Genomic DNA, 12,878 nt, shown 5'->3' on the forward strand with positions numbered 1-12,878 from the left:
GGAAGTCGGGAAGAGAATCTCCTCTATAAACGAAAAGTTGGAAAAGTCCGATACGCATCTCCGCGATAGAGAGAGAGAGAGAGAGAGAGAGAGAGAGAGAGAGAGAGAGAGAGAGAGAGAGAGAGCGCACGCCCGCGGAGAAAGAGCGAACGAGGTCCGATGATAAAACTCGAGTTGAAAGAAAGAGCGGAAGAAGAAAAAAATCCTTCCGGAGAAGGCCTCGTCTTGCGCGGTGTAATGAATTGAGGAACATATCCCGGCCGGTAATCCGGAGTGATCCTGCAGCGTGATGTAACCAACTTCTAACACCTAATCCCAGGACCGTGCCCGTTAAATTAACTTCTTTTCTTCTCTCTCGCCGCGGTGGCAGAGCTCTTGGTTTTTTTCGTTTTTTTTCTCGCGGCGCGTTCCCTCATCTCTCTCTCTCTCTCTTTCTCTCTCTCTCTCTCTCTCTCTCTCTCTTTCTCTCTCTCTCTCTCTCTCTCTCTCTCTCTCTCTCTCAGTTGGAAGTAGCTGCAGCAGTAGCCGCACTGGGTATATAGGTAGCAGAGAGTGTAGCACACTTTCTCCTGCATCTCGAGGCTCTTTTTCGCGCGCGCCGACCGTCTCTCACTCTCCAGAGGGATAAGAAAACGTTAACAAGAAGAAAATTGCTCCTAACTTTGTCTGAATTTATCGGGCTCCCGACTTTTTTCCGGCTCTTGCGGCTACTCGCCTCCTGCAGCGGCCTTTTCTCATTCCACGACGAGGCTGCATGCTCGCTTTATTTCCCTCTCGGCCGGCTAAAACTTATCAGGATGGACGCCTGTGCATGATGGCGTATAACATGTATTAAGCTCCTGAGAATCCTCATTTCTCTCGAGAGCCGCGGAAGAAAATTAGTCCCCGATACGGAAATACATTAATCCGGTTGTTTAACGTGCGGGCTATGCACTAGGCTTCTCCACACGACCCCCCATGGGGCGCGGGGCCGAGATACGCTCGGCCAACGCGATCAAAGAATGCACGTTAACATTCGATGACCTACCGATGCCTGGTGACATTAAGTGGGAAGTCAACCTGTCGCTCGGATGGGCGGCGGGATCCATCCAATCCCTCATGACTCTGCAGGTCAATACCCGAGTTGTTCACTGCAACTCACACATCGAAAGTTAAACTTTCTGCCCAGCATGCGGGCTAACCACCGCCACCACGAGTCCTTTACCCTGTCGGGATAGGATTTCTATCGTGCGGCTCCCCGACCCCGTGGTACTGATTTTATCCTCTCCAGTAGAGAGTTCACAAACGTTTCCACCGGAGTGTACTAAGCAAGCTACCACGTTCTAAACGTCCCACTCGTTCTGGCATTGGCCAACCATACATTACGCCGGAGCGTTCCCAGGGCTAGAGTCCCAAGCAGCTAGTTAGAGCCCGACTAGCTTACAAGGGCCTGGGTATACTAGTTTTGATCTTCGCCAACCGGATGGTCCTTCAATCACTCGACTAGTTACAGCTCGGGACATTACTGATCCTTCCCCCTTCCTCTCGTGGGGGGTATACCGAGGCTACCGAAATCTCAGGGTTCACCCAACTGCCCTGGCAGAAATGCCACCCTCCCGGGGCTCTTCCGTTCGGAAGATGATACGGAAATACAATGCGCTTCCGACTACAATCGCTCGGCGCAATAATGTCGTCGCGATTTGTTTTAATGATACTGCCGCCGCCGCTGCCCGACTACGCTGAATGAATGAGCTCATCAGGCGACGACTTTATATTGCTACTTTGCGATAGACTTGTAGAAATATCGATTTTCTCGCGCGAAATGAGAATCTCTCGAGAGAAGCTTTACAGCACCACTCGAAAGTTGCTCGCTTTCGCAATAATTATCGTAAACGAACTTTACACGCGGCGCTTGCAGCGCCTCTGGCCGAACTCGGATTTTTCCACTAAGCTCGCACTCGTTTGGCGCGCTTGGCTTCGCAAACGTGATGCGCGACTCGAGCGCGGTTGATAATTATAACGAATTAGCAGAGAGACGGCTGAAAACAGCTCGTTTGGTACACACGTAACGCACACAGACGAAGTCGCGCGAGCGTGGATTAAATTCTCATCCAAGCGCGGGAGGTCAACAGCAGTTCGCGCTCGCTCATCATTAAAGTATACGCAGCTGGCCTCTTGAAATGCAATTACGAGCCCCGTAAACGCGGCTCCTACGTCGAGGGAGAAAGAGAGAGAGAGAGGATAGGAGGGAGTCGTCGCGCTGGCATCGTGCCTGCACACGATACGCGCGGATTTCTTCGACGGCGCTGACGAAGCCCCCTGCGGAGCTACGTATATAGTTCAGAGTCTCTCTCTCTCTCTCTCTCTCTCTCTCTCGTCTATATGCGACTCCTGTGAAATGTTGCACTGGTCGTAGGTATACGCTATCGACTCTTTGACTGTATGCAGAGAGGAGCGAGCGAGAGATTCGTCGGCGGAACACAATAAGACGCGCGCGGCGCGACGCTGAGAGACGTGCTCTTGCGCTCCGGGTGCAATCAGCTTGCGGATTCTAAGCAGCGCGTGGAAGCTGGCTAAACTACACTGCGCCAATATATAGGCAGCGGCAAGGAGCGGATCTCTTCCTCAAAGGAAAGATGCCGCTGCATACGTATATGCATGCTCGAAACCAAGCTGCTGCAGCAGCAAAGAGATCAAAAAAGATGACAAAGACAAGGAGGTTCGGAGCTACAGCGGCAGCAGCAGCAGCGGGGAGTAGTATTCGGGGGCAAGGGCCGCTGCAGTACAGAGAGAGAGAGAGAGAGAGAGAGAGGGGGGGGGAGAAGCCGGCGCAAAGGCTCTCGCGCGATTCCGCAATCACTTGGCCGCTCTCCAATTTCGCGACTGGCTTTTTGCGCGCAGAACGATCGCGTCGCGCCAGCAGCAAAACACTCGCCGCAGCTGCTGGTCCAGGCACTCGCGCACACACACATGAGGACGACGTCTGTACTGTATACGTGCACTGCGTGCGGTGCGGGTCACGCCCCCGAAAAGCTGGCTGCGCCCGCACCGGCTAGCTGTACTCCTCGTTGTCGTCGGCGACTTGTACCCGCAACCTGCTCTGATACTCTCTCTCTCTCGCTCTCTCTCTCTCTCTCTCTCTCTCTCTCTCTCTCTCTCTCTCTCTCTCTCTCTCTCTCTCTATGCCGGACAAAACTTGCGGACTGGGTATATATCTTATGTATACCTATATGCTGAGTAATTTTATTACCAAGTAAAGCTCACTCACTCTTCTATGCAAACTGGTCAGTTGCTTTGTTTGCGTCATAGTTGAATTCGCCTTTGCAATGTTCAATGATACTTTGGTCGATTGGTTGGTTGGATGAATGTTTTAATTACACTAAAAGTTACGCGCTCTAAATCGATGAGGGTATGGATATATTCATGATTTTTCCGCGAATAATTGTACACGCGAAACATAATGTGGCTATATTTTTATAAATTTCTGCTTTCATCAGTGTTATGAATTGATCAACAAATAAAGTAAAACATTCAGTTTTTAATCATCCTTCACCGAACAGCAATCCAACAGTAAAGTGCATTATTAATTTCATTAATTTACACACCGTAATAACTTTGTGAAAATATGATAAAAGTTTTTGAATTCTAAATATCCGGTTACATTGGAGGCATTTTTACGTCCGCTGGACGCTTTATCGGGTATTTTATAAAAAACGAGAGTATTTAATTCCTCGTGCAAAAATCTCTTGAATTTTTAATAACGTAATACCCTTTGATTCGGACTCATGAGATTATTAATTTATTTGAGAGCATAAAAATTACGTTGCAACACAAACGCACCGTTGGTCGAATGATCGGCTTCGAAATCGCGCTTAATAAAACGACGCGTAATGTATAATTCAGTCAGCGCGAATGTCGAGATTGATGAATAACCGGCAATTTCGGTACGTGAGCGTCCGAATCGCGGGTCACGCTGGCGAAGAGGACCGCGTATATAGCGGCCATATAGGAGGGCGGAAACGAGGGAGAAAGAGAGAGAGAGAGAGAGAGAGAGAGAGAGAGAGAGAGAGAGAGAGAGAGAGAGAGAGAGAGCGAGAGCTGCAAAGATGTCGATCGAGTGCGCGAGTCGCAATTGGAATAAAGGAAAAGCAATTCGAATCGGGAAGAAATGTCAAGGGGGGGAATTGACTCGTTCGATTTCGAGGATTTTCCCAGAACCAAAGGGATAAAAGCGTAGATGGAAGAGGGATATTACAGATTGTCAGATATTCGAATCCTGCAGCGCGCAGCCTTTCAGCGCCTCTCCCTTCCCTCTTTCGTCGCGCGGTATAAAGAGAGCCGCTCGAGTTTTGCGGAGTATTAGCTCGCGGAATGACCTCGGATTCTGCCGCTAAGACGCCTGTATGCATATAAGAAAAAGCTTCGCCGAATTGTTATAACCTCGGAATTAGAGCTATTCGAGAGCTCCCTCGTCTCTCTATCTCAGCAGTTGAGCGAGTCAGAAGCAAGTTTGACTTTGATAAAAAAATTCGCGGATCTGTCTAATTAAGACTTTCGCTACCTCGCTCTTCGCAAATTAAACTTATTTGATAAGCTCAGGGTAATAATTAAATCAGATGTTCCCGAATAAGGAGGAAAAGTTTGAAAACCGAACCATCGTACGCTTTCCGCGCGCGCGAGCACAGCTTCCAACTATACACGATTCGACTTCGCAGCAGCAGAAGCAGCAACGCTGCTTCCGGAACTTATTTTAATTAACTCCCTTTGCTCCTCTCTAGTTCACAAAGTCGTTTTTCGAGGACTTTTACAATTTTCCACGTTTGATGAAAATTTTTTAAATTAAAAAATCGATCCTATATACTGCTGAAAAGATATCACGTGCGCTTGTGTACGATGCGATGGAGTCTCAAGATAGAATTTAATCGACGTCGGAGGCGTTCTAACGTTGAATTTTTCAATTTTCAGGCATTTACAAAATAGCTTTTCCTACATCGATCGCTCAAGAACTGCGATATGGGGCTGGAGCTACGGAGGCTACGCCACGGGCATGGCTCTGGCAATGGATTTCGATGGAATTTTCAAATGCGGCTTGTCAGTCGCACCAGTGACTGACTGGACGCTTTACGGTAAGAGTGCCGCATCATATCATCGGTTCAAAAGCTCTGTAGACATCCCATATACTATATGTATACATGTGCGCTTGGAAACGCGCTCTCGACTAAGAGTGCCACAACGGATCGCTTACTCCCCTTTTCCCCCATGTTTCGTGGAATAAGCTGCTCGCGCAAATTTGCATACCATTTTTTCGAAAAATTCTCCTGTATTCTGTCAAAATTTATTCAAATATAAACGTGCATTACATACAGTTTCTAGTTCAGTTGGGACAGTATTAGATTTTTTACGCGTATAAAACTTCTATCTATATGTAAAGTAACTCGAGCAAAGATGACTTTATGCAAAGAAGTCTATACATTTTCCAAAATTTGCTTTACATATAAGATATTCATTTTATTGGCATTTGCATGCTTATATTGATTAATAAACGGGAAATAGGAAATACTGCGATTGTTGAACTTTTCAAAAGTCATTGTCTGCCATCGATGTTATTCAAATGTTTGCGATCGTTCATGAGCCGCATCGCTTGTTTGTACATTCTCGAAAAATACACATTTTACGTGTATGAGTAAAATTGGTAAAAAAGCAGTCGAGCGAATCGATCCGGTAGAATGCTATTTACCAATGGATTTCGATTTCTGCGTCAATGTCCACGTTATTATGTCAACTTTAACAGTCTGAATATTTTAAATAAAATTGTGGTGAAACTACAATTTTATTTCACGTTTCCTGGACTTTGTAAAATTAAATATGAGTTGTATTTGTACAATATTGAAAAAAGCTGCACTTAATTATTCTAATTGCCGCTACGCAGGAGAAATATTAAAACAACGTGCAATAAAAGGTATTGACAAAGGAAAGCGCGAAGCTTTGATATACTAGTAATAATATGTGTTTACTGCTCATATATGTACGCTTTTCTTCGAATCTCATAAAACTGCTCTACACTGCTCGGCGCCGACTATAATTACGAAGAAAAAGTACCCCGCTACAGGTCTACCATTAGCATGTGCACAGGGGGAAAAGTCCCTCGTAGGACGCCAGCTTTTATTACCGCGCGAAATCGCGCCTGCATCCCGTCAAAGGTCCCTTTTCCTCTAACCTGACTCTTTTTTTCCTCTCTCCTTGTTTTTCATTACCAAGAAAACTCATTAATCTTGCTCTTGTGCAGTCTAACGCAGCACACATAGACCTGTACACACACACACACACACACACACATACACATCTCGACGCTGATTAATTAGGATAACTTGTTTTAATTACAGATTCCGTCTACACGGAGAGGTTCATGGGCCTTCCTAATGCCGCCGACAATCTCGGCGGCTACGATCAAAGCCAGCTTCTCAACAAAGTTGACAATATCAAAAACAAGGGCTATTACCTGATTCACGGCACCCTCGACGACAACGTGCACTACCAGCAGTCCATGCTGCTTGCCAAAATGCTCGAGCAAAAAGATATTCTCTTCAGGCAGCAGGTGAGTAGATTCGCGGCAAAAGTTCTACTCAAAATTAACGGAGAAATTCAACAGAGATTTTCTTGTCTTTCAGACATACACCGACGAAACTCACGACATTGCTCGAATGCGTCTTCACCTGTATCATTCGATGGAGAACTTCCTTGATGAATGCTTTAAGACGTCTTCATGATTGGAAGGTGGCCTGCATCGTTGATGAATAAATTGTATGATTTGTACATAGATGTGTACAATATTGTAACATGATTGTTTGTGTAAATATTAGATTCCAGAATGATTCAGGTATTAGCACCAGAAGCAGTCGTTAGTTACAGAGAGCTGCGTATAAGGAAGCATTTTTCATATATGAATATTTTTTATGAATCACAAAACGATTATATTACGAGGCGAGAGAGTAAGAGAGATACTGCGCGACACTAGTTGAGAGATCATCTTGTGAATGAATTTTTATTGTCCAGTGCGGAACGAATGACCTTTACGCTATTGTAATTCGTACTTACTAACTGTTAAAAGTATATGCTTTTTATTCGATTTTACAAAACAGAAAATCATGTTGAATGTATAACACTATATAAGAGCGAATGAAGATTCTCGTGTGTTATTTGTTATATTATTGTATTCATAGGTCTTGGAACGAAATTTATCGGAGAGAATTTTAAAACGAAAATGGAATAAATCCTTTTATATTTCTTGTTGACAATTCAGATTGTATCCTTCTTTTCTTAGAGGATTCTTTTATTTTTTTTTTTGTGATGAATGCAAATTTTTATCCTACAAACTTTATTGTTGTTAAAATAAGATTTCATATTATGACTGTGTGATATACTACACAATAGCGTATTTATATGTATATAAGAAAATACTACCGATTTCAGCGAATCAAAGTTTTTTAATCCAACAAGGACCATTGCAACATTTTGGAGGATTAATCAAAATGAATTTATTAAAGAAAAAACTTGTTAACTTTTAATATTCGAGGTCTTTAAATTGTGTAAATATTGAGGTCATTTCATCCAAGCGTAATCAAGGTAGAATTTCGTAGGATCTGCCTTCGCAGACTTACAATAACATTAAAGAGCTGCTTGTATAATCATCATCAATTATTTGTTAAATGTAAAACAAATAAAGCTCTATGTTTTATTAAATTTGTCTTAATTATTACATTACTATAAACCTTAATATACGTAAATCACGAGTTTTCAGTTTCTTTGAATCTGAAACAAAAAAAATATATATCGCATTAATTCCTATGTTCTTGCACCACTTGTTGATTTGTGTGATTACTAAGACAATTTTTTTTTCAATACATACTTGCATTTGGTGCATGTGTAAAATACTGTTTGACCTTCATCAGCAGATCTTAATTGCAATGTGGCATAGGACATTTTGTCATTGTTACACTGAGGACACCGTCTATCAACAATGGGGCCATCAGCTTCTTCCTCATCGTCATCATCTTGTTTTGCTGATGCATAGGTATCTTTATTATTGAAATTAACTGTGTAAGTCATGGCCATTTCTCCAAACACTAAAATAAAAAAACAGATAAACGAATGTAAAAGTTGCACTGTTCACATAACCTTGCAATCGTCAAGTGATTTTTTAAGCTATACATTATTTATAAATGCCTTACGCGGGCCTTTTAGTTCACACGCAAAAGTAAAGCAGACAGCTTCAGTACGAACCTTCGGGGCCCCAGACTCGTTTGCAAGCGTAGCAAGTCACACCGCCGCGATCACCCAACAGAGGCAGAATTGATCCACAATCCGGGCAAAAACCAGGAGTCGTCGTGAAAGACACGCCGTCGTCAGAAGAGCCCATCTTTAGCCAACTTTTTTTACGATTTTGCCTGCACTAGTTTGTTTTCCGAGACTTCTATAAACAAGTGCGTAAAAACCATCCGGCGGCCATGCTCCAGCTCATTTGACTACGGACTAGCCACTACTTTCACGCAGCATCGCAGGAAAAAACGCACGTGGTTTAGTTGGTGAGTTGCGCATGCGCGACGCTCACGTGACGTCTTTAGAACAGTGGCGGTAATTTTTAAAATAGCTGAATTTAACATCGATAATATAATAAAAAAGTATCGACTATATGATACTCGTGTGGTGTACGATGATTCTGTTGACATATTCTTGGGATTAAAAAGAAAGATTGATCTGATTCTGACACGCTAAATTTGGATTTTACTGTTTTCTTTACAAACGTATAAATATAAATCCAATAATTTTAATAACCTTTCTTGAGAGCTAATAAGAAATATTTCACATTATAATTCATGTCGTTTTGTATTTTTATAACGTTCGATTAATTGAATCTGGAATTGTAGAAAACGAAAAATTCGTTATAACAATAAGGTTTTTTTTTATTTTTTTATTATCTGTGATCAAATAAACTTGCACGAGTCCGCCCCGTAACGCCAATATGTACATTGTACACTATAATTAAATCAAGGCCCTGTTATCGTAATACAAGTAACGAAGATAATAATTTATCGACCCCACTAATGTACGTAATTGTTTGCTTTCCAGAACGTCTTGGTGATTCTTGCCTGGCAGCAGTTCATATTTGATCGTGTTTTGGCAGAGATTCAGAGTATTTTCTAAAATCCCGAAGACAATACAATTGCATCGCCAAAAATGCGCTTTTACCACATCTTTGCTGGTATTACATATATTATATTCGGCAGTGCGATGATGAAATCATCGAATGGGTGAGTTTTAAAATTATCCACGTAAATATTACACAGGTCGTTAAAATGAAGCATATGCAGCCAGTAAAAAAATGCCAAACCATGATCTTAATAATTACGTCTTCCAGAAGCAAACTCGTGCTCGACTTCACGAAGCTGGACAACCTGAACGGCTGGATGGAATCATCCGACACGGTCCGCAGGGTCGGCATGTCCAAGGCGACCTTGACCCTGCAGAAGACCCAAGTCTTCCAGCGCGCCGTCTTCTTCACGCTCCTGAATGCCCAGCCTAACGGCGCAGGTTTCGCGGGTATGCGGATCCCGGTAAGCTGGGACCTGCGCGAGTACGACGAGCTGAGGATCAGGTGTCGGGGCCAGGGCCAGAACTCGCACTACAAGATCGTGCTGCGACACAAGGGCCAGTCGTCGAGCGACGAGGTCGAGTACGAGCAGTTCTTCGAGGCGCCCCTGTCCAACAGCAGCTTCTCCGAGGTCGTGCTGCCGCTCGGCAACTTCAAGCCCTACTTCCGCGGCCGGGAGGTAAAGGACGCGGAGCCGCTGGATCGCGCGCGCATAAGCATGTTCGGCCTGCAGATCTACGGGGGCGTTTACCTGCCCATCAAGCAGTCCGGCGTCTCCGCTCTGGAGATCGAGACGGTCGAAGTTCGCAGGAACAATTAGTGTCAACTGCTTATGATTTTGTACTCGGTCTTGATTATATACTCGAACGTATTTTGTATCGGCATGAATAAATATGCTCGCTCAAGCTAGTTGGATCAATTGTGTGTATACGTATCGATCAAACGATATTCAGAAAGAACGTCCCGCACAAACTTGTATATATTAATTCTTTGAATTCCAGGGTCGGATACTTTTCCATATACGATGAGACGAAAAAATGACGCTCTCGCTCTCGGCACTGATCATGTATACGAGACAAGTATAATAACCGATCAGAACGCAGCTCCAGGCGCGATTGTGCGGGCGAAGCAAAAATCCATAAAATCCAAAGCGATTTTCTATTCTTCCCGCCTCGTTTCGCTGTCTATTTATGTCACCTACTGTCACATCGGCGCGCGGCTTACATTGCTCGCTAAACAAGAAATTGATCAAACTTGTCGAGCCGAGCGCCCTTGCATCGAGCTTCAAAAGCATCCGTACAATATTAAAGAAGGAGTGGAGCTTGCAGTGCAATAAATAACAACAGCGGTATAAGAAAGGAAGAGCAGCACGGGTGTCACTACGTCGAGGTTCGTCGACCGAGACGAGCCAATGAGAGGAGGAGCCTCGGATATATGGCATGGCATCATCGGCAGGTTTTCAGGAAAGCCACGTGCAGTTGCTCCACAAATGACTCGAGGACACGCGAGTCTGGCCCATGCCGTGACGATCTCCGCCGCTCGCCGACGACTTACATTTCGGGAAGGGAAGATCGATTTCCTTCCTGTATATTTGGCACAATCTGAGAGAGAGAGAGGCTTCTTTTTCCGAGCAGCGAGCCTAGGAGGCTCGATCGCGAAAGAGAGATGACATGGAACACCGGCGCTGATTCGCTCATTTGGTTCTTGCTGTGCTCCGGGCTCTCTGTGACATGGTAGGCCCAGCCTCAGGGTGAGTCGATTCTCTTCTTTGTTTTATCTGTCCTATTCGTCGATTATTGTCATGCGTGATGAAGAAGATCGAGTAATAGATCGATGCCATGTTATTTTTAAAATCAAGGGCGCTGAGTTCGTGAGTTTTCGCTGGCTCTTGTTTCATTATAGAATTACTTTTGGGTTTGCGATACGATTATATGATTTAACGCGTATACTTATGACGCTGATTTTTGAATCTAATATATAATATATACGCTTCGCTCATTCACTCGTGGTTTATTCCAACCGTCACGTGCGCTTGAAATTAAAAGTCCCCGCACTAACCGGATTCCCGGCAAATTATAAATATAATCAACAACGGTATATAGCCGTAAAATATACAATAAAATACAATTGAATAATTCGCGGCGTCGATTTGGCAAACCTTTCAGAAGCGTTCAGACCTTGTTCGACTTCACGAGGCTAGACCAACTGAACGATTGGACGGAACAGTCCGACACTGCGAAGCCCAGTGGCATGTCCAAGGCAGTTCTCGCGCTGCAAAAGTCTCAGCTCTTCCAGAGGGCCATTTTCTTCAGTCTGTTCGTACCCAAGGCAAGTGGCGCGGGCTTCGCCGCCATTCGCACAGAGACGAATTTCGACTTGAGGGAATACCATTATATCGCCATCAAGTGCCGAGGTCAGGGCGTGAACTTCAAATACAAGATGGTCTTGAGGCACAAGGGACTCGGCAGGGATTCTGCCGTCTACGGGCAAGTTTTCACGGTACACACATTATGCGCATACTTATTTTTTTTTTTTTTCTTTTCATACGCGCGACTGGCCGCAACTTTCTTCATCGCAATTTGAATTGCTTTAGAAATATAATAACGTGGCGACGAAAGGTATCGACTGTAAAAATCAATAATACGATAGAATAAAATGAAAAGGATTCAATGAACCGCAACAAACGGGGCTGATAATGTCGCGCTGTTTGTGGCTTTCAGGTAGCTGAAAACGAGTTTGCAACGGTGAAATTGCCATTAGGAGATTTCAAGCCCTACTATCGGGGCTTGCCGTTACCCTTGGAAACACATCCATTGGACTTATCGGCAATTACGAACATGGGAATTAAAGTCGACAATGGACCGTATCTGCCGGATAATCAGCCTGGAGTTTCGGCTTTGGAAATCGATTGGATTAAAGCTGTTAAATGATTCATACCTTTCGTTTTTGCATTTTATTTTATTACACAATAACTTGCAAGACGAAAATTCTCATTACACAAACTTTCAGTTATAAACGGATGTATAATTAGGTATAATCTGTATACAACTTCAAATTCAACAATATTTTGAATATACGTTTCATACATAAATATATTTTTTTTATTCAATTTGACTTGTTTCTATACCCGCAGTCCCGCAGAAATATTCATATTATATTATGCAAAGTATGATTATTTGTAAGGTTTATTTTATATGCATCGATAAATATTAAGATAAACGATATAAAATGAACATTATGCATGTATACCATCCATCCAGATAATTATACTACAAATTTATTGGGTTAGTCAAATTTTTTAAAACAAAAAAATCTCATTTGACTAAGACAATCTCTCGATTGCATATTTCAAATGCCATTATCTTTAATATATATATAGGACGTTGAGTACATTTTTATACGATCAGCCGACGATCAATGTACCGCGTGTAAAACAACAAAAAACATTATAGCAGCGAATATTTTTAAGGAAAAAGTTTGTCGTTAATTTCACGTACGCGCTATATTACCAAATCATTTATTATAATTGATAAATAACTAGCTATAGTTAATTTACTATCAGTTATACCGCTTATTATTATTAGGCTTATATATTTATCAGATTATAATTATTAATAGTTTTTATTTATAAAAATTCAAGTTTAAATGCGCCATTATATATAAGTATATAAAGTAAGGTAATCCTGAATCCCCGTACACAAATTGTTTATAATGATAGCATCGATACGTATATTATGTGTATAACCTACAC

At 43.0% G+C, this 12,878-nt stretch overlaps 4 protein-coding genes across 11 annotated transcripts in view; 3 read left to right on the forward strand and 1 right to left on the reverse strand.

The window, feature by feature from the left end:
• The window catches only part of LOC100120008 (venom dipeptidyl peptidase 4), a 197,356-nt gene extending 189,637 nt beyond the window's left edge, over positions 1-7,719 (forward strand). For all 5 annotated transcript variants that reach the window (XM_008203938.4, XM_008203940.4, XM_008203941.3 and 2 more), the window contains 3 exons: positions 4,945-5,105; positions 6,363-6,574; positions 6,648-7,719. In XM_008203938.4, coding sequence (XP_008202160.1) covers positions 4,945-5,105; positions 6,363-6,574; positions 6,648-6,746 — 472 coding nt within the window. In that variant the 3' untranslated portion in view covers positions 6,747-7,719. The remainder of the gene's footprint in view (positions 1-4,944; positions 5,106-6,362; positions 6,575-6,647) is intronic.
• Positions 7,444-8,517, reverse strand: LOC100120042 (DNA-directed RNA polymerase I subunit RPA12). Its single transcript, XM_001603674.6, has 3 exons — positions 8,260-8,517; positions 7,886-8,102; positions 7,444-7,788 (listed from the first exon to the last, which is right to left on the reverse strand). The coding sequence occupies exons 1-3, from the start codon at positions 8,393-8,395 to the stop codon at positions 7,764-7,766; spliced, it is 378 nt and encodes a 125-aa protein (XP_001603724.1). The 5' UTR covers positions 8,396-8,517; the 3' UTR covers positions 7,444-7,763.
• On the forward strand, positions 8,200-10,046 carry LOC103315391. Of its 3 annotated transcripts, none has more exons than XM_008203942.4 (3): positions 8,200-8,561; positions 9,106-9,287; positions 9,395-10,046. In XM_008203942.4, exons 2-3 carry the CDS (start codon positions 9,214-9,216, stop codon positions 9,945-9,947), a joined length of 627 nt encoding a protein of 208 aa, XP_008202164.1. In that variant the 5' UTR covers positions 8,200-8,561; positions 9,106-9,213; the 3' UTR covers positions 9,948-10,046. The 3 variants fall into 3 exon arrangements, with proteins under 3 accessions (XP_008202164.1, XP_008202166.1, XP_008202165.1); XM_008203944.4 differs by having other exon boundaries at positions 8,224-8,561; positions 9,398-10,042; XM_008203943.4 differs by having other exon boundaries at positions 8,507-8,610.
• Positions 10,047-10,162: 116 nt separating this feature from the next.
• LOC100678894 lies at positions 10,163-12,218 on the forward strand. 2 transcript variants are annotated; one of them, XM_008203945.3, is made up of 3 exons: positions 10,163-10,877; positions 11,293-11,626; positions 11,848-12,218. In XM_008203945.3, exons 1-3 carry the CDS (start codon positions 10,858-10,860, stop codon positions 12,055-12,057), a joined length of 564 nt encoding a protein of 187 aa, XP_008202167.1. In that variant the 5' UTR covers positions 10,163-10,857; the 3' UTR covers positions 12,058-12,218. The 2 variants fall into 2 exon arrangements, with proteins under 2 accessions (XP_008202167.1, XP_031778597.1); XM_031922737.1 differs by having other exon boundaries at positions 10,163-10,860.
• The last annotated feature ends 660 nt before the right edge of the window (positions 12,219-12,878 follow it).

This window comes from Nasonia vitripennis, chromosome 2, assembly GCF_009193385.2.
Source record: "Nasonia vitripennis strain AsymCx chromosome 2, Nvit_psr_1.1, whole genome shotgun sequence".
Taxonomy (NCBI): Eukaryota; Metazoa; Arthropoda; class Insecta; order Hymenoptera; family Pteromalidae; genus Nasonia; species Nasonia vitripennis.

What these genes read in the sequence shown, in the direction of transcription:
- LOC100120042 (XM_001603674.6), bottom strand. Translation starts at nt 8,395, where the DNA reads ATGGGCTCTTCTGACGACGGCGTGTCTTTCACGACGACTCCTGGTTTT. An exon ending in ACGAGTCTGGGGCCCCGAAG is followed by an intron (nt 8,103 to 8,259) that starts GTTCGTACTGAA and finishes TTTTTATTTTAG; the next exon opens with TGTTTGGAGAAATGGCCATG. An exon ending in TACACATGCACCAAATGCAA is followed by an intron (nt 7,789 to 7,885) that starts GTATGTATTGAA and finishes TTTTTGTTTCAG; the next exon opens with ATTCAAAGAAACTGAAAACT.
- LOC103315391 (XM_008203942.4), top strand. Translation starts at nt 9,214, where the DNA reads ATGCGCTTTTACCACATCTTTGCTGGTATTACATATATTATATTCGGC. An exon ending in ATGATGAAATCATCGAATGG is followed by an intron (nt 9,288 to 9,394) that starts GTGAGTTTTAAA and finishes TACGTCTTCCAG; the next exon opens with AAGCAAACTCGTGCTCGACT.
- LOC100678894 (XM_008203945.3), top strand. Translation starts at nt 10,858, where the DNA reads ATGGTAGGCCCAGCCTCAGG. An exon ending in ATGGTAGGCCCAGCCTCAGG is followed by an intron (nt 10,878 to 11,292) that starts GTGAGTCGATTC and finishes CAAACCTTTCAG; the next exon opens with AAGCGTTCAGACCTTGTTCG. An exon ending in TCTACGGGCAAGTTTTCACG is followed by an intron (nt 11,627 to 11,847) that starts GTACACACATTA and finishes TGTGGCTTTCAG; the next exon opens with GTAGCTGAAAACGAGTTTGC.